Source organism: Chiroxiphia lanceolata, chromosome 4 (assembly GCF_009829145.1).
Source record: "Chiroxiphia lanceolata isolate bChiLan1 chromosome 4, bChiLan1.pri, whole genome shotgun sequence".
In the NCBI taxonomy this organism is placed as follows: Eukaryota; Metazoa; Chordata; class Aves; order Passeriformes; family Pipridae; genus Chiroxiphia; species Chiroxiphia lanceolata.
The window spans coordinates 31,239,999-31,265,960 of record NC_045640.1 but is presented as its reverse complement, the minus strand read 5'-3'; the positions used below and the strand labels follow the sequence as shown (position 1 = coordinate 31,265,960).

At 39.6% G+C, this 25,962-nt stretch overlaps 2 protein-coding genes and 1 long non-coding RNA gene across 4 annotated transcripts in view; 1 reads left to right on the top strand and 2 right to left on the bottom strand.

The window, feature by feature from the left end:
- The window catches only part of MTMR7 (myotubularin related protein 7), a 44,056-nt gene extending 37,226 nt beyond the window's left edge, over positions 1-6,830 (top strand). For both annotated transcript variants that reach the window (XM_032686882.1, XM_032686881.1), the window contains exons 13-14: positions 1,641-1,767; positions 2,228-6,830. In XM_032686882.1, coding sequence (XP_032542773.1) covers positions 1,641-1,767; positions 2,228-2,587 — 487 coding nt within the window. In that variant the 3' untranslated portion in view covers positions 2,588-6,830. The remainder of the gene's footprint in view (positions 1-1,640; positions 1,768-2,227) is intronic.
- On the bottom strand, positions 1,371-8,723 carry LOC116786364. The gene is made up of 2 exons (XR_004356894.1): positions 8,280-8,723; positions 1,371-2,684 (listed from the first exon to the last, which is right to left on the bottom strand). It is a non-coding gene; the product is annotated as an uncharacterized LOC116786364 (long non-coding RNA).
- Positions 8,724-11,477: 2,754 nt separating this feature from the next.
- Positions 11,478-25,692, bottom strand: VPS37A (VPS37A subunit of ESCRT-I). Its single transcript, XM_032686883.1, is given in 16 exon segments — positions 11,478-12,205; positions 12,398-12,477; positions 13,195-13,335; positions 13,587-13,710; positions 15,264-15,316; positions 15,319-15,331; positions 15,424-15,482; positions 15,571-15,585; positions 15,588-15,697; positions 17,675-17,732; positions 17,735-17,744; positions 18,728-18,944; positions 20,664-20,764; positions 21,627-21,741; positions 22,587-22,661; positions 25,565-25,692. Coding segments are annotated over 13 exon segments (966 nt in total). The 3' UTR covers positions 11,478-12,205; positions 12,398-12,477; positions 13,195-13,335; positions 13,587-13,698.
- Positions 25,693-25,962: the final 270 nt, after the last annotated feature.

Genomic DNA, 25,962 nt, shown 5'->3' with positions numbered 1-25,962 from the left:
TTAAGATTAAAGCTATATTGATAGTTGCGTGTCCTAATTTCATGGTTACTCACTTCTTCCACTGAGATATGCCTCTTTCAATTCTGTTCTTGTCTGTGATTTCTAAATTTATAGTTGCTTTAACTTCTTCCATCCCAAGATTTTTTGATGTTTATTTGGATCAATTGGTGTCAAAAATAAAAATCTTTTCAAGAAAATATGGTTTCATTGCTAAAATGAGTGTTTAGTAAAACAAAAAGGAGACTTTCCCCATGTTGTTGTTATACCTCAAAGTAAGTTTTACTTGATATTTTTTAAAAAAGGTAACAAAATATCATCCTTTTTGAAACATTACTATTGACATTCTGACTTAGTTGTGCCATTAATCTTAACACATTTAAGGAGAGCTTTAATAGAAATTCATGAAAATTGTGATTTAAGTAAAACTGATCAGTTTGTTTTCCAGTTGCAAGTATTAGCACCTGTTAAAAACTCAGTAAAAATCCTAAATGACAGAAATTTAATTCTTTCATGTCTACTATATCAGACTTTAAAACAATTTAAAAATAGTTATTAATCATACTCTTTGGGAGAGTGGGATTTATAAAAGAAGTACTGATACAACAGATCCTCCAATGGATGAGTAATCCTGTTGATTTTAATGGAATTACTTGGGTGTGTAACGATTTCCAAGCAGGAGCTATCAGATGATAAACTTAAGGGGGAATGTGATTAAATAGTATACTATTGGGATAGGAATAATAAGCCACCAATGAGCACGCACGTGCTCTGAAAATATCTGTCAGCTACTTGGCTAGACAGCTGCAGCTGATGGCAGGGCTCAGCTACTTAACCTGTCTGCTGAACTGGTTACACTCAGTGTCTGGCTGTGGCCATTGTGTCAGGAAGGCAGAAGACAGAAGAGCCCTAGAGTAAGCTAGAGTCCTTTCCTCCTGAAAATGAAAAATCAACTCAACCGTTTAACTAAAGGTTTGTCAAGTAATTCCACAGAACAGGAAGAGAAATTGCCAATGTATATAATTGCTTCATCCATAGGCAATTTAAAATGTCAGTTTAAATTGTAAGAGAACAGGACACCATACTGGTTTTTACTCATCATTTTTAACCCTTTTTTACAGTGAACCCCCCTCCCATTAACTATCTACACCTCCCCGCCCCCCCTGCCCCAGACAAAAACAAGCATACAGAATCTCAAAGTTGACTTCATGAGAAGTTAAAACAATTGAGAACAAGGAATATGAAAAACTGTCTTTACCCTTGGCTGTTTTATAAGTACCATTGCTCTGGAGCCCATAGTGTAGAACAACAAAATAATACAAAAAAAACCCTCAAAATTTTGCATTCAGCCATGTGATCCAAGTCAAAGCTACATCCATCTTTCTTTTTATTAAATATCAAAATTGGTTCAAGGTGCTTATGTCCAGAGAGTTGCACCTTCAGGACAGAGCAAATGCAAATGAACAACAAATCTTGCCAAATACTCTATGAATTTATGTGTATGCACTCTAAAGACACATAAGCCATGGATGAATCATTTAGAACAATGTCTGGGGAAAAAAAAAAAAAAAGAAAGAAAAAAGTGTGCATTTATGTCTCATGATGCTACCTCACTAAATTCCTGACCTTCCCATTAATTCCAGGTTCTGGAGTGGTATGTACAACCGCTTTGAAAAGGGGCTGCATCCTCGACAGTCAGTTACTGATTATCTGATGGCAGTGAAGGAAGAAACTCAGCAGCTGGAAGAAGAGCTGGAGATCTTAGGAGAGGTAATAAACACTTGAGCTTGATACCTCAGTTTTGGTAACTGATGATAAATGAAACCCAATTCCATATGCTGCGGAGTCACCTACACACTAATCCTTTTCTGGAATGAGGATGTTCATCTGTCATCTTTGTTTTCAGATAAATTGTCACGAATGTTTTGCATTAAGACACAGAAGTGGTCTTTTATTCTTTAAGGATGAAATTTTACCTGTGTTGGTGCACAAGTACTACTGAAAGTGAGTTTAATCCTTCTGTAATTCAGAAAGAATTGTAGCTCAGAAGGCTGCTGTAAATCAGCATTGGTTTGTGAGAAATTGTGCACTTCTCATACTCCATAGACAGTTTTAAAGGGTGCTAGTTGGGTTGGGCTCTGAACTTATATTAAAAAAAAAAAAGGCAAAGACACAGAAGAGGATTACTGGCCCTAAATGTGTGCATGTAATACTGTTTCCTTTATTTCAGCGACTGGCGAATCTTCAGAAATCACAATTAGGTGATAATAAAGTCAAGAGTAAGCAACAAGACCGAAGCAAACAGTTAAGGCTGTCTACTTCCAACAATAGCTTAGCTAACACTCCCCAGGAATATAGCAACGATCTGAAGTCATTCCCATCCCGGAGTCCTTCACAAGGGGATGAAGAAGATTCTGCCCTGATTTTGACACAGGACAACCTGAAAAGTTCTGATCCTGACCTCTCAGCCAACAGTGATCAGGAGTCTGGTGTGGAGGACTTAAGCTGTAGGTCCCCAAGTGGGGGTGGCTGCTTGCCTAGTGAAGACAGTGGCAAGGACTCTGATGAGGCTGTATTTCTGGCAGGCTGAAACACCTTCACGGCAGCAAGGATCCAGATGAAGTTGAGTCTTACGCAGTCTGGAATGACATCTTTTCATCAGATGAAGAATTGAAGTGGTCTGTAGCCTAAAGAAATAATCCAAAGAAAGGGAACTGTGCAATTGTGTAAGTAAAGATCTAAGCAGAACAAGCTCATTAATTTTAAGACATAATGCTAAAAAAGGTAATATCTGCTGTTATATTTAGTTAAGCTAATGTGATATTTGTTTTATCAATGCTGTACATAATTATTCTTTACTTTGTACATTTCCATAATTATTTATTGTACAAGATAATAGTTCTTCTCCAAAGATGTGAAATTCCAAAGTACTCTCTTACACAAGGTTGAAGATGCATTAGTGTTAGCCTTACTGGTGAAGCTGTCAAAACTTATTTTTGTAGAGTTCTTCTGCCTTCAGATATATTATGTATATTTTGTTTTCATAAGAGGTGTTAAATTTTGAATTCAAACAATTATTTTGCATACCCTCCTACTAGAATTCTTTACAGCAAAGTAAAACTAACAAACTGACATGCTGGCTAAGGGGACAAATGAAGCTTTGATCCTGATAAAAAAATCCTTTAGTAGGCAGTTTCTGCTGCTGCATGTGAATGCATCCCATTTCTACTTGGTTCTCAAGCAGTGTTGAAAGTTCAGTAGTTTCTGTGACCAAAACTTCAAAGGAATACAACAATATTCACACAGCCTTTGTGCTAAAGCACCCCTTTATAACAAAAGGTACATTAGACAGTTTACTCTAGCCTCTTTATGTTTAGTTCTCAAGTTTGTTTCTATCTTACCCTAGTTCCAAACCACCTACCTAAAATTCTAAAGGTAGTAAAATCCCAAATTCTCCAGCCTATTCTGATTCCTACTTGAAAACATTTTATTTGAGTCAAGTGAGGTACGTATACAGTGCAGAGGATAGAGAATATAAAACCACTTACAAAAATCACTTACAAAAGCATCACTTTGAATTCATAAGTAAAGGTTATGCCCATAAAGGAACTGTTATAAAGATATTCCTTCCAAATTCTGTTGTTCAAAATAAACTAACCATTAGCAACCAGTTTTTGTGTCTTCACACAAAATTTCCCTTTTAGTATTTGCCAAACTGAAGAGCATGGCAATACTAATTTAAGAACTGATTCAACATTTACCAGGAAGTTTAATCTTGTTATCATATTTTAAGAATAGGAGTAATAGTTTTCATAATCATCAGTACAGAAGCAAACAAGTGAAAAATGTTTAAAATTTGGAATGTCTTGAAACTCACTAAAAAGGTGGCCAAATTAGGCTGCAATTCTTCCAAGTTTCTTTTTTATTTTTAAATATTAGTTAAAGCAAGCAGTTAAAAATATAGTTCACATGACTGCTCTTACCTGCTTGGAGACAATGTGGTATTGAACTCTAGTAAAGCAAAGTGGTAGTAATGTAAGTTTACTTTGATTGCATTTCACATTACTCCTCCAAATACAGACTTACAGACATAGTTGTATTATATAAATATGCTTCAATTTAGAATTGTTAGATTTTATTACATTTATGGAATGGTTTTCATTCTGTTCTGTGAACTTACATTATTAAAAGTGAGTATGTAAACTTCAGTATTATTAATATCCTCCTAAGGGAGCTGCTGTCTTTGAACAAATAATTCCTAACAGCAAGGTTTATCTTAATGTTATAGTGGAAAGGCCAGATCCTCAATTTGATAAATCCCTATAGCTCAATTCAAATAAATACAACTCTAAGGTCTCTGTTGAGAATCTAGCCTTCTGTTTTTAATCTTTATGAATTTTTAATAAATTAAATCCCTGATTTTAATTGCACTTTTAAAAATGTTTTGTATTTTGAACATAGCCTGCAAAATTTATGTTATTAGAGACTTTGAATGCATTTTCTCAAACTAAAAAAATATGCTGCAAAGTCAGAAATGAAAACAAAACACACAAATATTCTACCTAAAAATGAGTTTGAAAATAGGCAATGTTATTGCACATCTTTAAAATATAAAATTATATGATATTGTGTCCTATTAGACATGTCCAGAAATAAATGCAGAACAGCAAGATACGCAAATTCAAAGCACTGTCTTTGTGTCGCTTATGCAACTCCATGTAACTAGCTTTACAACTAAAATATTAACATGTTAACATTTTCTTTATCAAGCCTTCACTTAGCAGCCCTCTGTGATGTGTTTTTCAGCCTTTGAAATTTTGCTGCTATTGTTTTCACTGTACTGCATGTATTTGTGGCATTATCAGGCTAATGAGAAACACTTTCAAATAAACACTTAGGTGTAATTTAATTTTATTTCACACCAGTGAGTGAAAGAAAGGTTTGCTATCCTGATTTTTGTACTATAGTTTTTCATTTACTCAAGAGTCACTTTGCCACTAAGAACAGGGAATTTTTCTATCTTCCCTACTTTGATACTTTAATCCAGTAGTTTTAAGCTGTGGAGAAATCTACAACTGATAACTAAGAAAACCAAGACTCTCAACAATTGTGTTAATAATATGGAAGCATGTTAAGCCCTGTATTTATTTTTTTTAGGAAATGCAAACCAAAAAAGATTGAGAAAACCATACAACGAACTACACCGATTTCTTGTAGCCTTGTGCTGCAAACCTTTGCAAATTTGGCATAAGCCCACTGTAGTTTGAAATATGACACAGATGAACGTAGCTCAACTGCTGAAAAGGCCTCTCTAGGTTCAGGCTGGTCTTTAGTATGAAAATGTGCCTCTAAAGGACACTGAAGGGAATGGGATCAAACAGCTGAAGCCTTCTCTACAGAAGATCACCATCTGAAGCACAGAAGGAAAACCTATTCACTAGCTGCTTTTACTGGTAGCTCTGTAAAAGAGAGAAAAAGGTGATAAAGTGCAAATGGATTCTAAAAATCTGAGAAATAGAATTAAAAAGTTGGAGGGCACAACTCAGAGCAAATATCATTAGAAGTAAGAAGAGAAAAAGAAATAAGTAAAAGGAGGGAGGCAGGGAAGGAAAGCTCTTTGTAAAATCAGCAAGTAAGGCGGGGAACCACAATCTTTGAAGACGGGGCAAGCCAGAGCACAGGTTCATATAGCATAGAATGTGTTTAATGACTCAAACTAATAACAGTTAAGCCCCAGCAACTAAGAGATAGACTTTGCAATGAAGATAAGCATGTCATCACTGTTGACTAGCTAACTTGATGCTTTTACGTGGATGTTGCCCTGATCTGCACACAGAGTTCTCAAGTAGATCACAAACATAGTCAAGGTCAGGGGCTGTTTCTGGGTGCAGGCTGAAGGCTGAGTGCAACTTTTAGGTTGTTTGGTCACCCTTATGCTCTGTAGTGGAGAGACAGGTAAACACCACAGTGATTGAAAAATCCTCCAAGGACAGGAAAGTCACTGACAGTTCATTTGGGAAGGGAGAAACATGTGGTGGGTCAACTTATCACAGTACTAAGACTCATGAAAAATCCACCAAAGATTCAGAGACAAGCATATTGCAAACCTTGAATTCAGAGAGGTCAGAAACATTGGCGGAGTGGGGCAATAAGAAGGTAAAATAAGCATTTCACTTTACCTGTCATATTTAAATTGCCAGGAGAGCACCTGAAACCAGCAAATCAAATCATGCTAAACCTTAAAATAAAATGTAGTGGTCTTTTAATATAAATTATTCTGGAAAGAAGCTAATGAAACCTCAGAGGTCCACCAGAATTGTGACTGAGTTCAGGCAAGGACTCACTTTTTTAAGTCTGCTGGTTGCCAAGGTTTTTTGGATGAATTTATTCCCTTTGTGGAGACTAAAGAACACAGTTATTTTATGTAAAGTATTTCCTTATTGTTGATATACAAGCTTTCTTCATAGCTTATTACTGTAAATGTGATGTCTACAAGGTATCTGACCAAAACAAGGTGCTTACAAAAGCCAGAGATCCAGTATGGGTTTTCAAAGCCTGTCTCAGTGAAGGTGGCTCCAAGAATTACTGCTATTGAAAGAGTTAAACATGAAAAGCTCACATCGCTACTCATGAAGATATTTTCTCCTTCAGTAGCTTACGGCATCCATTTCCAACATAATTCTGTATCCACTCAGGAAGTCCTGCAATGTCAAATGCCTGACTCTATCCGTTAGATGATTACAAGATATATTAAAATCCCAAAGCTTTTATTTGTAAATTTAACACATTACAGCATTTACTGTTCAGAATAATGACACAATTACGGCTGATAACTTTGTTGTCAGAGTTTTAATTCAGTTTGACCTGAAGGTCTCTTAAATCTCTCTTTTAGAAAGATTTATGCTAGTCTTTGAAGGGAGTAGTAAGAATTTGGACATGAATAAAACTGTAAGATTTCTAACTTATACATTTGGTCCATGTCCAAAGCAGCAAAACTGCAGGAGTATGTACAGAGCAAACAGAACTATAGTACATACTGCTCAGAACTGACTTTACCATAATAGTCTCTTGCTTGCAGTGGTTCCTAGCACAGCAGAGTGCCTCCTCAGCAAGTTTGCTGATGACACAAAGCTGGGAGGAGTGGCAAATACTCCAGAGCGTTGTGCAGCCCTTCAGAAGGACCTCAACAGGTTAGAGAGATGGGCAGAGAGACCTTCTGAAATTCATCAAAGGCAAATGAAGAGTCCTCCACCTGGGAAGAGTATTTCTGGGCTCCTCAGAACAAGAGAGACATGGAGCTCCTGAAGAAGGCCCAGCAGAGGGCAACAAAGATAATGAGGGGACTGGAGCACCTCAGTGATGAGAATAGGCTGAGGGAGCTGGGCCCGTTCAGCCTTCAGAAGAGACAACTGAGAGGGGACCTCATCAATGTCTATGAGTATCTGAAGGGAGGGTGTCAAGAGGATGGAGCCAGGCTCTTCTCGGTGGTGCCAAGCAATAGGACAAGAGGCAATGGGGAGAAACTGATGCACAGGAAGCTCCAACTGAATATGAGGAAGAACTTCTTTACTGTGCGGGTGACCAAGCACTGAAGAGATTGACCAGAGAGGTTGTGGAGTCTCCCTCAGTGGAGATACCTAAGAACTGTCTGGATGCAATCCTGTACCATGTGCTCTAGGATGCCCCTCCTTGAGCAGAGAAGCTGGACCAGATAACCCACTGTGGTCCCTTCCAACCTTACCCATTCTGTGGTCCTGTGATTTAGCTGCAAGATCAGGTACTGAAATTAGGCAAACCCCAGGCTCATTCAGCAGTTATAATACAGAATGTACTTCCCCCCCAAAACTACTGCAACATCAGAGACAAGCCATCTTCTTACTCTTATTTCTTGCTCACTGAGTTCTCTTTCCCACTTGGCAGAACACCTGAGGATGACATAGTGCAAAGCTCCCAAGAAACAAGTCACTGTATGTAGCCTGTTATTCCAGATTGCTTAAAAGTTCGCTTGACACATTTCAAAAGCCTTCAGAATATGCATCTAACAGCAGCTGCTGTTCTCTTACACTTTACAGGGAGTCGTTTTAAGATGGATTTACACCTACACTCCATATTTTAGCAAAATAATGTAAGGAATGCACTCAACAGTGAGCTACCAGCGTGCTAGAAGCAAAGAAACCTAACTCTTGACAGTGTTATCACTGTTCTACTAAGTCTTTTGGTGAAGGTGCAGCCAGTGTAGGACTAAAGAAAAAAAACCCAAACCTCAAGGAGAAAATGCAAACCCACATCAGCTTGGCCTTTAAAGCCAGAAAAGCCAGAAACAGGCTGGCTTTTCTTGGATGTGATGGGATTCCTGCAGCTAACCCAACATACCTCATTGTTGAATACAGAGACTTTCGTGCTTCTTTTCTAGAGGATGGGTTTGTGTCTGCAAAGAGGCTAAAAAATAAGGGAAAAAAATCTAAAGAATAGGAACAACAATATGAAAGAATAGAAAGGGAGAAAAGGGGAGATCTTAAGCTCTCATATCCCCGAACAACAAACACTGAACTTGCATTGAACAGTGACAATTTCTTCTAGACTCTACTCCACTACCACCAGAAAGACTCCATGAAGTTTTGAATCTGTAAATTTGCTAAAGTCATCATGGCTAGGCTTTGCGAATGAAGATTTGGGAAGGACTCTACCCACACTTGCTGCAAGTGCGCTGGTGGCTAAAAAGGCCAATGCAAGATAGACGAGTCCAGTTGCAAAAAGCACAGCAGAAAGACTCCTTAGGTGGTATCGACAAGACATGGTTCTTTATACGTTTTTTCCTTGAGAGTGATCCTGCATGCATTCTCAAAAGAAGCAGCAGTGTTACAGATGGTGTGTCTCCAGGCCTCCCGACTGGAGGCCAGAGTAGACCAAGGATGATGGATATGGCCAAGGCTGAGATGTTGTTTCAGGGAGTCCTTGTATCTCCTCTTCGGGGCTCCTCTCTTGCAGCAGCCGGTGGCAAGTTCACCATAGAGCACGATCTTAGGTAGGCGGTGGTCCTTCATTCTTGAGACGTGTCCTGCCCAATGCAGCTGTGTTCTCAGCAACATGGCCTCGATACTCGTAACTGCTGCCTGTTCTAGAACAGATGTATTGGTCACATAATCTGACCAGTGGATGTTTAGGATTGTAGAGAGGCAGCGTTGATGGAAGCGTTCTAAGAGTTGCAGGTGGTGGCGGTAAATGACCCATGATTCAGACACATATAAAAGAGCAGACAGCACTATGGCTCTGTAAACACTGATCTTTGTACTTTTCTTCAGGTGTTTGTTTCGCCAAACTCTTCTGTGGAGTTTTCCAAAAGCTCTACATGCCTTTGCTAACCTGTTGTCTATCTCTCCGCCAATCTTACCATCCGAGGAAATGATGCTTCCCAGGTAATTAAACTGCTGGACTGATTTGAGCTCTGATTCACCAATGGTGATATGAGGATGATGGAAGACTTCCTGAGGTGCAGGTTGATAGAAAACTTTTGTCTTCTTCAAGCTGACTTCCAGCCCAAAAAGCTCAGCAGCCTCTGCAAAGCAGGATTTTAAACACTGCAGAGCTGCTTCTGTGTGGGCAACGAGGACGGCGGCGTCAGCGCAAAGCAGCTCCTGGACAAGATGGTTTAAGGTCTTAGTGTGGGCCTTCAGTCGCCTTAGGTTGAACGGGCTTCCATCGGTATGATATTGGATGTAGATACCATTTTCTTCGTCGAGGTCTGCTGTGGTCCTTTGGAGCATCATGCTGAAAAAGATTGTGAATAGGGTTGGTGCAAGAACGCAGCCTTGTTTCACACCACTGGTTATCTGACAGGGCTCAGAAAGTGCATCGGCATGTCTGACTTGGCTGCGCTGATCCTCATGGAGTGAGATGATCATTTTAAGGAACTTGGGGGGACATCCTAAATGTTCCAGAATCTGCCACAGACCTTTTCTGCTCACGGTATCAAAAGCTTTGTTGAGATCAACAAAGGTTACATAGAGACCTTTGTTCTGTTCCCTACACTTCTCTTGCAGTTGTCTGAGAACAAATACCATGTCTGTGGTGCTCCTGTTGGCTGTGAAACCACATTGGCTTTCAGGTAGAATTCCTTCTGCTATAGCGGGTATTAGTCTGTTCAAAAGTATTCTTGCCAGGATTTTACCAGTAACGAAGAGCAGAGTAATACCACGGTAATTTGAACAGTCTGATTTATCTCCTTTCTTCTTATACAAGGTGATGATGACTGCATCACAAAGGTCTGATGGTAGCTCGCCTAGTTCCCAACAGCGCACCACAAATCTGTGAAATTTAGCATGGAGTGTTTGGCCTCCGTGCTTCCAGACTTCAGGTGGAATTCCTTCAACCCCAGCTGCCTTGTCAGTTTTCACCTGCTGTAGGGCCTTAAGAGTTTCTCCCATAGTAGGAGCAATATCCAATTCATTTTTCAGCAGTTGTTGTAATGTACTGAACTGCTGAGTCTTGAACTACACGGCTAGTACTGAAAAGAGTTTGAAAGTGTTTGCTAAAGTAACATAAGAGGAAAAGCTGAAGTGTGCAGAACTTGTACTAGTTTGGGAAGCAAATCCCCTGAAGGTGACCTGGCTAAAGAGTTCAGTGGTAGCAGAGCATCACAATACATGACAAACATTCAACATGAGGAGGCAGATGAGAACAGAAGCCCGTCATTCCATGCCATTATAAAACATAAAGAATACTTAGCCCAATACAGCAAGAACACCAGATGTCTGGTCATCTGTTCCTTTCTCTGCTTACAAGGAAGAAACAACAATAAAAAACCAGTCCTGTACAGAGTTGTGAGTCTAGTCTTTAACGACAACTAGATCCTCAGAAAAGATCAGAAACAACTTATACATCCAGCACAAAAATAGATGAGTTTGCCAAGAAGGTGACAGCGATGACTTAAACCTAACTCTTCTCCAGAGCTGCAGAAATCATGCTACTCAGATACAGAAGTCCAGAACCATTTGGAAACCTACATGATCTCATTTCTAACCAGGGCTTTAGTTAGCACATTAGCAGAAGTGCTATGTCAATATACAAGCAGCACATTTTTTGGAAGAAGATACTCTAAAATTATTGCTTAACCATGGCACTTATAAAGTGTTGATTTTTTTCAGACACCCAAGTATCTTCATTTGGTCCTATCACTTCTCACCAGATATACCTACATCCTAAAAAAGTCAGCTTACCAGACTCCCAGATTCAGTGGGCAGATTAAATTCACTTCCAAATTCATCCCTTGCTTAACGAACACAATGTAACTCCAACCACATTAGTTTCGTTCTTTTTAAAATTAGGAAAAAATACTCCCACAGAACTTCAAAGATAGTTTTTGTAAAGTGCTTCTGAGTTCTGACATGATGAACATATTCATATTGCATAGAACAGAAACTGGGAGGTGACCTGATTATTAATCCTTTAAGTACAAAAAAAAAATATGAAAATGAAATTGCCAGATGAAAATTGTGTTTAATTATAGTGGTAGACACCAAGCCACTCCTGAAATCAGTGCATCAATGCTACTAACCAACATACGAAATCTAAGCAGAGATCATTTATTCTATTTTGATTCCAGTATAATTTGTTCCAACACATTCTTTGCTTAATTCCAATCTATTTATCCAAAACACAATATAAGCTACACTTAGTTTTCTATTATTATTTGGAAGTAAAAAACTTGTTCTTCAGTATTTTGGCTTCAAGAAAAGACAGCTTGTGAATCCACTGACCATCTCAATTAAGAACTTCTTCAGTTTCCAAAGCCCTATCAACACTTATCTCAGTCTTCCACAGATCAAGCCAAATCTATGTTTAAAGTTCAGAATACAAAAGATATGAATTAAGTTTTTATAAAAATGTAAAAAGCTAGTCAAAATTACATGTTTAGATATTTAATTTTTGAAGAATGGAGTATAGCAGCAGGGAACTTAAATATAATAAGAACTATCAACAATAAATACAAGAAATTAATGCGAAGATTGCAATAGAAGGATTCTTGAGTACAATGAGAATATAAAGAGACATTCTAATTTGTACAAAAACCATTCCAACTTTGTATACAATCTCTTCTATAAATACAACCATGTAAGATGAAATGCTTATTTGCAAATAATAATTATTAAAAAGTGTGCTTTATTGGGTTTTTCATTCGTTCTCTTGGCAGGTGTAGTTTGCAGGAAGTCTGTAAAAACAAATATCCATAATTAGATATTTTAACTCCTCCAGAAGTTATGTTTTAAATACAAATAACAATAGATCCAGTACATACGTGATTTCCACAGCATCATTAGAACACTAAGCACTGTAAACAATTCTATTTGCAGTTAACAGTGTGGAACCCTTATGGTAAATTGTTTCAAAAAAAAAAGTTTACCTATAGCGGTGCATGAAATTGCTGTGCATTGCTATTGCCTGTTGAAGTTTTTCCTCTTTGGCTCGTCTGCAGTGGCACAGCTACAAACAAGAAGTACACGACTGAATTCTGAACATAATTTTTTATAACGCATACCAGTTTCTCTTTAATTATTTAGCTACTTTGCAAACTTTTTTAAAAAGAAAAGCCCTCTGACCTACCTTCATTGTTCAGGCTGAACAATGGTCTATATTGATAACATTATTCCATCCACAATTGCTTACAAGAGGATTGTTTTGCAGTGTTATGAAATGCACTTATTAGGCATCTTTAAAGAAAGGTAAACTGCCTGCCAAATTGCTTCTGTTACAGCACAAGCAAGAATGTTGTTTTTTGAACCTCAGGTACTTATTTGGTGATAGCCATCAACAAAATAATTAGTTTAATAGTTTAGTAAATTAAACATTAATGTTGTTTAATATAACATGTCATTTTATGTCGACCTTCCAAATTTGAAATTTACCATGTGGCTATCTTCCCTGTATCTGTATATGATATTCAAGAAAGTGGCACAAAAATATTTGCAAAATACACCAATAAGGTCTAATGCAGGAGACCTTTGCACTCCTGCCTTAAAAATACGTGCCTTCGGAATGTAGATTATACTCTAATACACTAAAGCCAGTTAAGGATAATTTTTTCTTCTGTCAAAGCTCACTACAGCACTGTTCTGTACCACAGGACTGCTCAAACTCAAAGTCCTAAATTTATTTATGTGTCGTACATATCTCAGATTAGAAGTATTTGTATATACATACCGTTCTCTTTTCCATGAAACTACTAAGAAGTCATCTATTCTGTTTTGCCTTCCAAGAAGTCTTCTGCAATAGTGTCAGACTCCTCTTCAGCTTCATGGGCAGCTACTTTAAGTCTGGCTTGCAGAGCACTTGGACTGCACTCTAAGAAAATAAAAAGTCCTATGTAAAATTAAACTGTCCATCTCAACTTATATTTTCAAGACTCTATAAATATGGAATATGTGGATAAAGCATTATTATTACATAAAAGCCAAAGTGACCAGATGAAGCTTCATCTCCAAGAAATAGTACAGCTTGTTAAACTAGAAAGGATTCAAGGTGAGAAAGCATTGCTAGTTTAGGTCTTGATACACAATCATTCTCACAAATGTATAAAGCTTTTCAACTTTTACCCTACACTGTAGAAAGCATCCAGCTTGGAAATCTGACAGGTCTCGAGTGCATGATTTCTCAGTAGAACTAGCGTTTCAAGTGTCTTCAATAAATAGGGTCTACTTTTGAAACTCAGTTGTGAATCTGAGAAGTATAAAAGGTAAAAAGCGCTTACTGTTCAGCTTTTAAATACCCTTGAAATGACTGTGGAGAGGAAGACAGGAAAGCAAAAAGCACCTACTCAAGAATTAGATGGGCTGCTAATCTAAACCAGTATACTCAATTTCTGTTCTTATAAACCTCAAACCTTATTTCTGTTTATTGCATACAATTTCATTATTTTTCCTCTAATATGCTTGAGCAATTAATCAGAACATGATTCACATCCAGTAGGAGTCTGTGCAGAGACAAAACTGCAAAATTAAGACATTTATACATTTTAGATGCTTGGCCTACTCTTCCATCTGCTGCACGAAAAATATTTTACTTAAGTACTGTAAAACTTTAATCAGAAATTCCCTGGTAAATTAATCTTTTAGCAAATAAGGAGATTCTGCTCTAATAAAGATGACTAAAATTCACTCACAGTACAAGTAAAAAGACTTGTCTGGAACTTTGAAGGACAGAGAATAGGAGATACCAGGTAGAGCACAGCAAACATCAGTACATGAAGATATATAGGGGAAAAAGCAGAAAAAATTCAGTTGCAACTCTCCAGCTCTCAGCCTCCTAACCAGCATTAAACTGAATCAGCAAATCTAACTTAGAAAAAAGAAAAGGTAATGCAAAAGTGGGATATTATGTCCTGTTCTTAAGTGGTTTCTTACAGAAATAAGTTACTCAATGTCAACTACGTACATCCACTTTAAAGACAACTTGCATCACATGGAAAGGAGGCATTAGTAGTCAGACTACTCTGATTTTCCAGTGAGGAAACATTTAATACTTTTAGATCATGTATGAAATCATTCAGTTTGCTGTCATGCAACTTCTTCATTGTTATTTTGTATTTTGTTACTTTGGGGACATTCTGAAATTCAGGTACTATGCGTGCTAATTTGACAGACTGTTGTATTCTCAGGTGACAAGTCTAGCAAATAATTTCAGTGCAGGAACTAGTTTGTGAGAAGTTACATCTTCTCAATGCATAGCCTGGTAAACATACCAAGAAATTGTCTTCCTTCTTTGAATTACTTTCTGAAGTAATAACTTTACCCAGTTTGTGCTTTTGAATGTGCAATGTTTGACAGCATTATCCAACATGTTGCCCAAAATAAGCATACCTAGTGAATCACAGAATTTAATTTATCAAGTCATCATTTTGACCATTTTCACCTGGTATAGTTTTACAAGCTTACTATGTTAAATGAGTACCATTAATTAAACAAGCCTTCTTTAAAGATCATTCATTCTTAAAACCGGTTTGGTCCAGGATTGTACTTAACAGCTCTAGATGCACATCGCTCTCTTCTTCCAACTTTGCTTCTATCATAGCATTAAAAAACAAAAACCCAACCAAAGAAACCCCTCTTTTGCTTTTAACCTGTTTGGACACCATCCCATTTTTTCATACTTTATATGAATCTATTTCATACAAAATTAGATTAACCAGGAGAATATTCTTAATGGTTAAAGATACAAATCAAACCTTCCATTTTATTGAAGTATTCTTAAAGGATAACATATAGAAATTATACCTCACTAAGTTCATGTTGTCTTTGCATCTTTTTTTCAAAGGCTGCTTTCATCGTGTAAGTTGTTCATACTGGAAGGAAAAAGAAAAAAGAACATTTTCCCCTTGAAAACCACCAAATATTATTCCTAATATTTCTGAAAAAGATTTTATTGCTCACTTACTTTATCCAACACTGTCTGTCTTTTTGCTTCAAGACTAGGCTCCAGCAACAAGTTTTTTTCTGTAAAATAAAGTCACTATTACTACTTTTTTTTAAAGGATTCAGTTCACAGCACACAGCCACAGATGATAACATTTTGACACCTTACTTGCCAGCTCTTCGAGCTTTTCACTAACTCATCTCTATCAGTAATGACTTGCTTCAGTTGTGGTAGAGCCACAAATTGTTCCAATAGTACCTCTTCTTGCTCATTCATACTGGTCAGCTGCGATATGCTATATTCAAACAGAACAGGAGTAGATTTAAATCTAACAGTAAACACCACATGCAGAGTAACTCACCTCTGCCAAAACTTTGAGGCATTTTTGGGGATTTTACAGACACGTTACACTTGACTACAACTTCTTTTTCCCCTTTCTCCTGTATTGTGGGCTCTACTATATGCAGAAGTAAGCTTAAAAAGTAGCATGTTAAAAAGTATCACCCATTTCAAGGCTTACTTCCTATAAAGTGCTTTTTAATGCTACTATAGTGGGTTGACCGTCCCCAGCTACCAGATGCCCACCCAGCTGCTCTCTCCTCCTCTCTCCCCTCCTCAACAGGATATAAAGGAAAGCTCGACGGTTGAGATAAAGATAGTGAGATCACTTACCAATTACAATCACAAGCAAACCACACTCGGAAAATTAAATGAATTTACTGTCAATCACAATAGGAGTTGGATGCTGAGCAAGAAAGACAAAACTAAAACGTCTTGCTCCCTTTTTCCCCAGGCTCAGCTTCATTCCTTCAATCCCAAATCCCCTACCTCCCACTGCCCTCTATTCCTTGAGGCAGGGAAGGAATTGCAAAGGTAGCCAGTCAGTCCATACAACTCATCTCTGCTGCTCCTTCCTCCTCACACTTTTGCCTCACTTCAGTATAGGTTTCTCTCCACAGATTGCCATCAGTTCCTGGCAGGGGAGACTACTCTAGTTTGGGCTATCCATGCCTGCACGTTCCTTCAGGGCATTACCTGCCTGCTCCAACATGAGGTCCTCCATGGACTGCAGTGTGGGTATCTGCCCCACCATAGTCCTCTCCATGGGTCACTGTCTGCAGTGGATTTGCTGCCAAGCCAGCCTGGCACAGGGGCAGTCCCTGACCCCTCTCACAAAGGCCATCCAAAAAGCCCCCCAGCTACCAAAACCTTGCCACCTACACACAATACAGCTACTCAGAACAGCTGCAATACCATTTTGTCGTTTAACTCAACTATCACCAGAAAAGTAATGGAATTTAATCTAGTCTTCTTGAAAGGATTAGGCTTGATCAGAATATTTGTTTAAACAAGCAAATTAGAATTCCTGCAAAAATGCTAACTTGCTGCTATGTAATAAGGATACTGCTAGAACTTACAGCTGATTTAGCTAAATTAAACATTTGGAAGGTGTCAAAGGAAACAAAAAACTACCCCAGAAGTCCTTCTTGCTAAAGGTCTTCTCCTTTTTGAAAGGACAGAGTTTTCAATCGCTTAACTATGACACCACCATAAAGATATGAGATCCGAGGAACAAATCTCCTAAGACCCTCAGAATTAATAGCCAACTTGTAATCTATTCTATCCCAGATAACTAAGGGATCTAAGAGGCTGTCTTGTTATATCTGAGCAAAGTGCAGGGAACAATTGTTTGAATTGTGACGAGATGATGGACGTATTGTTGCAAATATGTATATAAAGTAATCAGATGGAGAAGTGATTTGCACTGGGACATCTAGCACAGTTACCACCTGGATTTGTCTAACCCAGCCCACCCTGCACAATCTGAGCTGCTCACAAAACAGTCCACTGCTACCCTGCACTACAGTCCTTTCGAATTTAAGAGAATGCAATTTGTGAACCAGCCTAAAGCTGTTCCATTTCCTCCTTCAAAAGTTATGCTTATTGTATTAATAGAAATTAAATCCCTGGGAAGGCTTCAGAAAACAGCAGAACACTGATCGTTAGGAAAATAAAATAAATGCTCTTTTTCCTGGTGTTGAATCAAGAAGATTAGATTGAAAGAATCAATAGATTAGAAACCCCTAAGCAAGCAGCACATTTGAATACAAGGCTGGCTTACTTTCTGACTCCACAATTTTGGTATGGGCAGTTCTCCTATCCGTATTTTTATAAAATCTCAGTAACGTGTACAGACATGACAAAATCAGACCAGACCAGAAGTAACTGCCTTTAATAACTATGGAAAGTTAACTACCTTCTAAAAATTTACCTTAGTTCTGAGAGTTCTGGAAAGGTATCAGGAACATCAGGCATCTTGTAAGTAAACCATTCTGGCCAACCTAAATGTAAGTTCAGAAATGCTTAGTAGATTTTTGAAGAGCAATTCTTGATATTTAACCTGCTTATCCAAAACTGGAGATGAATAGTGGCCAGCAAAAAGAAAAGCAGGAAAAGTGGTAAGAAGCAGTAGTACTAGTCTCTGAGCAGAAGACAACACTGGCAACAAAATGCTCGAGGATGTTTGGGGAGGCATGTCACAAAAGACGAGCCAGTTTTGGAGGCAAATAATTCTGCCTTGCCATGTCCTTCATTTGAAAACAGTTGGTGACCAAGGAAATACAATGAGTACAACTCAGAGAACTGAGAACAAAGAAAGAGATTGACATTTTGATCTCTTTCATATGGTTTTTAAAGCTATAATCCCTCAGAAAAAAATAGGTTTTAGACAAGGAAAAAGCCTTTGTCTTCACAGAATGTAGAAAATTTGAGTTCACAAAGCCAGAAAAGTGTCTTCAAAGATTAGAAAACTTTTGTTTCTAAAGATTTATTAAAGACCTAAATATTTACATATAAAGTTTTTAGAGGACATTAAAAAAAATTCCTTCCACAGTTCATCAGAGAGAGGGAGTTTGATATACACATACAAGATAGAACTCTACATATAGAGGCTTAAGATTGCATATTGTGCCACATCTGACAGGTTCTGGGCAGAAAAAAAATAAAATTTTCGTGGTTGGAGAAACGTTACAGCTGCACTACGGGAAAATGCAGCTCCAAAAAAAACCCCCCTCTATATCAAAGATATTTAGCGTAACACTAGTTTCACTGAAATTCAGAAGACCAACTTGTTGCTTCAACTTCAAGTTGTAAAAAACTTTTTGTCAAAGGCAAAATAACAGTTTTGCTTTCCTAACACCAGCAAAACAATGAAGTGCAGTTATACATACTACTTCCTTGAGTTTTGTGGCAATGCCCTCTGTGCCCTCGAGGGAACTCATACTCAGTATCTGACAGCTTAAGCAGCAAAACTCAGAACACAGACCTGAAGCACAGCTTCTGCTGTGGGAACAGGTAGTGGCAGATCAGCAATCAAGCCATAGGAGGGAGCAGCAGGCTTGTCTGTAGTGTAGCTTGAAGAAACTGATTCAGCAACAGGCATGGTTGCCATTGTTCTATTTGTTTCTTGAGGTGGGTATGGAGGAAGAAATGGAAACCCCTGAGGAGCAAAAGGAGGCATTCCAGCTGGTTTGTTGAAAAGGCTAAAAACAAACAAAAAAACCCCACAACCATGAGCAACCAACTGCTTACAGCACATTTCTTATCATTTGAATTATAATTACTAGACCACATAAAGACATGACTAAATTTTCAGATGACCATAAACTTTGCATTATCTGTTACTTCCAATGTAATGTCTTTTTTCTCATTATATTGCAATATAATATAGAATTCCATTAAACTATATTCTTGTAGAGCAGCCAATTATACACACTCTTAATTATAAGAAAACTGCTTCACAAAAATTTATGAGAGCATAAATTTCAATTGTTTCCATCCTGAAGTTGTAAGAAACATATTTGTGTCATACATTAGTTCTTACTTAGGGTATAGCATTTAACAGTTTGGGTAACACACACGTAGTACTTCTAAATAACAGGAATGGTTTTTTTAAATTCACAACTGAATTAGAGCTGCCTCTAATCCTAGTATCAGAGAATCATAGAATCAGCTGGGTTGGAAGGGACCTCTGAGATCATCAGTCCACCCTTGATGCAACACCGCCGTGGTTACTAGACCATGGCACTAAGTGCCACATCCAGTCTCATCTTAAAAACCTCCAGGGACAGAGAATCCACCACTTCCCTGGGCAGCCCATTCCAATGCCTGATTACCCCCTCTGTAAAAAATTTCTTCCTAATATCCAACCTAAACCTCCCCTGGCACAGCTTAAGACCGTGCACTCTTGTCTTGTTGATAGTTGCCTGGGAGAAGAGACCAACCCCCACCTGGCTACAACCTTCTTTCAGGTAGTTGTAGAGAGTGATGAGGTCTCCCCTGAGCCTCCTCTTCTCCAGGCTAAACAACCCCAGCTCCCTCAGCCTCTCCTCATAGGACTTGTGCTTGAGTCCCTTCACCAGCCTTGTTGCTCTTCTCTGGACCTGCTCCAGCACCTCAGTATCCTTCCTGAACTGAGGGGCCCAGAACTGGACACAGTACTTGAGGTGTGGCCTCACCAGTGCTGAGTACAAGGGAAGAATCACTTCCCTGGACCTGTTGGCCACACTGTTCCTGATACAGGCCAGGATGCCACCTGGGCACACTGCTGGCTCATGTTCAGCTTCCTGTCAATCCAAACTCCCAGGTCCCTTTCTGCCTGGCCCCTCTCCAGCCATTCTGTCCCCAGCCTGTAGCGCTGCAGGGGGTTGTTGTGGCCAAAGTGCAGGACCCGGCACTTGGCCTTGTTGAACCTCATCCCGTTGGAATCAGCCCAACTCTCCAGCCTGTCCACTGAGAGTGGCAAGAACCATAGTTGTATTGATAAAGTTGGAATGCCTCAGACCACTTTTGCATATTTAATGCAATTCTTTAAATTGCACAATTTATGTTGCACAGTTGTGCAACAGAAACTGCCCTAAGCTTGGGAGGTTATGAACAGAATATGAAAAAACACAACTGCTCAAATCATGATCTACAGCAAATTCCAGATTTCATCTGATAATGTAAATATTGTTTTTCAAGAAAACAGGTATAAAGTTACATCAGCAAGTTGATATAGTAACTCCAATGAAATTCTGTGTTTCTTCTCAAAACAATCATGTTATCGAGCATGCACATCTAATTGTGCAAGGACAGGGAATATAATTCTCCCCATATATCCATTACATTATTCCTGTCCCTGCCTTCCTAATAATTGGTTTAGTATCTTTTTTAAAAGTTAATACACATAGTTCCATTCATCATGTTTATAGATAACTTACTATGGAAATGATGTTGAGCTAGGAGCCAGGACTGGAGGATTCTTCCAAAACTCATCCAGTAAACTTTGAATAATTTTTCCAAGATCTGAGTGCATTGTAAACTGGTAAAAGCACAAAACAAAACCCAATGCAGAAAAAAAAAATTATGTCTGGAATTGAACAGCTCCAAAATGTGCTGAACTTAACTGTTTAATATACCCACACAGCAGTGCTGGAAGCTATTTCAGACACATCAGCTACTGTAAACTGTGTACACATAAGCTCCAAATAAAGTGATAAAGCATCCCAGAATTGAATAGAAACTAGAAGTCTTTTGTATATTCCATTATAAGGGAAGAGTCAATGAAGTACAACATTTCTGATGAACAACCAAAAGAAATCCACCTTAGTTACCAAGTTACATTTGGGAAACCAACAAAAGGAGGGGGGGGCAAAAATGATTCAAGGACAAAGGCATTAATTGCCTTCTGAAAGAGTCAAAACCTCTCCCCCACCCCAAAAATCTACCACATCCTTGTTGGCAAAGAAAGGGGAAAGAACAGCATATTAAAATCCTGAATATTCGAGCTAAAACCCTGACGTTGTTCTAATAGGATTAGGCTGGAAAGAACTACGTTACAAAACACTCTTAAAGCATCCCTCTCCTTTATTTGGAATACACTGTAAAGAAACAAGAACTGTGTTATTGATACTGACAAAAAATTTGATAGGAACTTTCTAAGCCACAATAACTAAAATAGTTTTAGATATATAGAATACTCAACTCAGTAATAGCAGCAGTAAAAGAATAAACAGTAGTATACTGAACACTTGAATTTTTGTTTTCAGGCCCCCAAAACACAATTTGAGAGAGATTAGGATCTGTACTAATCTTTTTTACAAAGAGTATTAGCAATAATCTAGTGTGACGTATTAAAACTTCTATTAACAGTACATTTATGTGAAGCTACAAATTATACATACATTACTTATTAATGGACCGGTCACATATACTCCCTGCTTGTCCATTAAATGATGTCTCACAGGTGGGAAAACACTGATGACTGGCTTTTCCTGAGGAAACTGAGGTGGAAGCAAGCTGCAAATACAAGAACAATCATTACTACAGCTATATCCCATGACAAAATTTGTGTAAGAAGGCTTATTATGTAAAGAAAAAGTACTATTAATTACATAAACCTACTTTTCTACACGAAGAGTTATGGAGAGATGTACAGTGAATGAAGCACACAAAAGGATTATTCAGTTATAAAGTTAGAAGTCAGACAGAATGGAATACTAAACTTCCATGGAACTGAAGAGAGCATTTACTGGGCCAAATTGTAGTATAGCAATGGAGTACATATGTCAATGGACAAAGAAAAACTGTAGCGTAACAAGAGTATTTTCAAATACAAATGTTATTACTATAAATACAATGCAGAGTAACCTGTAAGAATAGACCAAGTCAGCAGGTGAAAATAATAAAAAACTTGTGGACAGAATACCATCAGTATTTGCCACAGCAAAAGCACCCCCCAAAACAAAGTAATGGGAAATGTTACAATAAATCACTTAAGTTATGATCCAGAAGCCTCACTGGGGTAAGAGTTTGGAGTTACAGAAGACTAGTAAATTACTAATCAAGTTATTTGCAGTTGTAAGGGATTCAAAGTCAGAAACCCTCAAGTGTTGTCCCCTAGTTACCTTCAACTAAAAACACGCAGCTATTTTAGGAGCTGAGCACAGCAAAATACATTTTTGCTCTCAGCTGAGTATTTGCATCTTGTACAGGACTAGTTTCACTCATATCACTACAACACTAATACAAATCCAGGTTCCTGAAAGTTAGCTGGGAGTCACTTATGTTCTATTACTACTTTTTTTTTTTTGAGAACAATTTTAATTTTCAAGATGTGCATAGACACATCTCACTCTACTTACATGTTAATATTAATTGTCAAGTTGTTTACAGTGAACGGCAGTCGATATTCCACATCTTTCTGAATTTCTGCAATGCTGTCAAAGAAGAAATGGTTAGCATCCAATTCATGGTCAATATAATAGCTTAAAGTCTAAAAGAACAAGCATGACCTCAGACCTTTGTACTTAGTTTAGTTTTGAAAAGCCCCGTAAGAACAAAATTGAAAATGCTGGAATAAGTTAATATGCTTCAGCATGCCATATTGAATATTAGGATTAGAGGAAAAAATAGGAGGTTCAACTTTTAAACCTCATACAGGACGACAAGCAATGGAAACAGTAGGAGAAATCGCAGTACTCACTATTCTGACAACAATCTCAACTTACTGGCTTAATTTAAGGCAAATGTGTGTTAAGAGTAGTGCCAGGAATGTTTTGTGTCCTTCCCAAGCATTATTTGGACATAGAATTTAAGACTCTAGCTTTCAGAGCCTGAGGAACAAATGGGTAAGACATGAACTTAGTTATGAACCTTGCTTTCTGCAGGCTGATCTTATTCCTGTCATAGACAACTCAGTATTTGCTCTTGCCCTGTGAAATCACATGTTGTTTGAAGAAAGTATCAATTATCTTCAACACAAGAGAATTCAAATCAACGGCTCCACTGTGTTACACCACACACCAAAATCGGCACTTCCTCATTCTTAACTGAAGGATTCTCCCTGGAATCTCTCACACACATTCCTGCCCTGTAATCATCTGTCACACTTTTTAATAGCCTGCTGCAAAATCCTTTTGAGAAGGGTATATAATCATGCTTCACTCACAGGCACAACCTATAGGAACTGGGGAGGAAGATGAGGACAGGGAGAGAGGAACAAGAAAGACAGAATCGCATTGAGCTGATCAAACGGTTACAACGTCCCTTTCGGAAAACCTTGAACTAATAAACTTAGTTGCCCCTTTCCTAAGTGGGAACGGGTACACTGGAACTCAACTTTGGCTAGAACAACAGCAAATGTAAGAAAACCCTTTTTAAATACAAAGACTTTATTTCAAGTTCCTAACCTGTGAGGGACCCTGAAAAGGAAGTTTAGCTGCTTTACCAAAATTAAGATCGCACATACCTGGGGGCTTTTATGACCTAAGACAATACAAATCAAACTTGAATAACTTAGTTATCTACACTGTGACAAGAATTTTGAGCATTTCAGCGAAGAGCAGTCAGGATTCTCAGAAATGAATGACAAAGCAGACTTATCAGACAAAACAAACACTAGAATGACATTACTTAATCGCTGCTTAGGAAACAGTGCTGCTGCAACGCTTAATGCATATTCCTATCCTACAGATCTGTGCTGCTACAGAGTTCATGAGCAAGGACATCAGTCCCATCCAAGAAATAAACCTCTGCACTTCTGAAAACTTGCTCGAGTTCACATAGCTTTTTAAAAGCAAAGAATTTGAGGCACTGATATTCAGATTTGTTTATGAAAACTGTACACTTTGTCAGAATTTACTCTGCTTGCCTGACTTTGGGTTTTAATTATTTTACTATGATTAAAAGAGATCAGACAGCTAGTTTACAGGGCTGTAAAGTTACATTTGGGCAGCTATCATGTCCCTACCCCTCATCTCAATTCCTGGCTGCAGGAATTCCCTCTCTGCCTGTGCTTGTGCTGGTGCCTGCACAAACAAGTAGCAAACCAGTTCAGCAAGCTGACTGATAAACACCGATCACCTTTTTGGGGACTTAACTCAGGATGAGCTTCTCTTCCTGCCAGGAAAAAAGTTCACTAAGCTGCTGCCTGCCTACAGAGACAACTCCTTAGAAAAGTGAAGTCTCAAAAATATTTTCAAAACTGGCTCTGAACATAATTAAGTTTATGCAAGCAACAGTATTTAGAATACTGTCATATTTATGTCCCCTGTGTGATAAATATTAGGATGGTGAGCTATCTGCAGTTATTAAACTTGGAAATACAGTAAGTATCTCTTCTGCTCCTAGTCTCACTCTGATGTGACAGAAAACACTCTCCTTCCTCTTTCCTAATTGTTTTGGAGGTGGCATCTATCATTCCAGTTCTGCAGACATCCTAGGAAGCTGTATGTCTACAGAACGCTTACTTTACTGAAAATATAACTTCGAATGTATGAATTGCGGATCTCCTTTTAAAACGTAAATAGCTTTAAACTAGGAAAAATAGAGGGCAGTATGCCAAGAGGGAGTATCTCAGGATGAAAGAAAGTATTTTGTTTTAAAAAGTGTGGATATTGAACAGAAATAAAAACAACCGGCATACAAACAAAAACAGTCCCCAAGGAACAACCAGTTATTAGGAAACTAGTACTGAACCTCAGAAAAAATAGTCAGTAGACCCTGTAGGGCTGCTACGCCACTGCAGACACACCAGTGTGACACACAGCTCCTCGGTACTCTACGTTTTAGTGTCAACTTTTAAAAAACAACACTCTCACAACCAGCTCTGAGAGGTTTTATCCCAGCAGTCTGCACGTCTTTGCAGACTTCAACCCATTAAAGCACTTAGCTGGTTTTCTGGTCAGTGGCCGGTATCACTGGGCACGGTGATCTGCGCCCGCTCCCCCGGCCAGGCCACACCGCCGCCAGCGGGGCCGCCTCCCCCGCAGACCCGACAAGCAACGCGGCTTTCGGTTTCCCGGTGCCGCTTCCCGGCCCGCCGCGGTACAGCACAGCACAGTATAGTCCAGCCGTCCCCCGGCGGGACCCTCCGCCCCCGGGACAGCCGAGGCTCGGCCGGCCTGGGTGTCCTGTTTACCCGTACAGCCGCGAAGTCCCGGCCGGGCCTTCCCGGGTGGTGACGGGGCGCAGCCGGTCCCCGCGTGGGGACACGCCGTACCCTTCCGACACGGCACGGTCCCGCCTCGAGCAGCACCGCGCCTGGGCCGGGCCAAGCCAGGCGACACAGCGGGGCCCTCCCGCCCCCGCGCTCTCCCGCCCGGCCGCCGCGGCCACTCACGAGGCGTGCGCGGCGCGCAGGGACTCGACCTGTCGCTGGCGCTGCTGCTGGAGGCCGGTGCGCGCGGGCGGCGCGGGGCCCGCGGCGGAGGCGCCGCCGCCCTTGGCGAGCGGGAACAGCCAGTTCATGGCGGGCGGGCGCGCGCCGCGGCCCCGGGCGGGCGCGAGGGCACCGGCAGCACCGGGCGCTCCGCACCGAGCGCCCGCGCGCGCCTGCGCGCGAACGCGGCGGCCTCGCCGCCACCACCCCGCCCCGGCGCCGCCGGGGGGAGACGTCACCCCCGCGCGACACCGATCGCGCCGCGGCGGGGGCGGGGCGGGGTGAGGGCAGGGGGAGGGGCGGAGCGGGCGGCGATTGGACCAGAGCGGAGCGGGGAAAGGGCGCGTCGCGCGGCGATG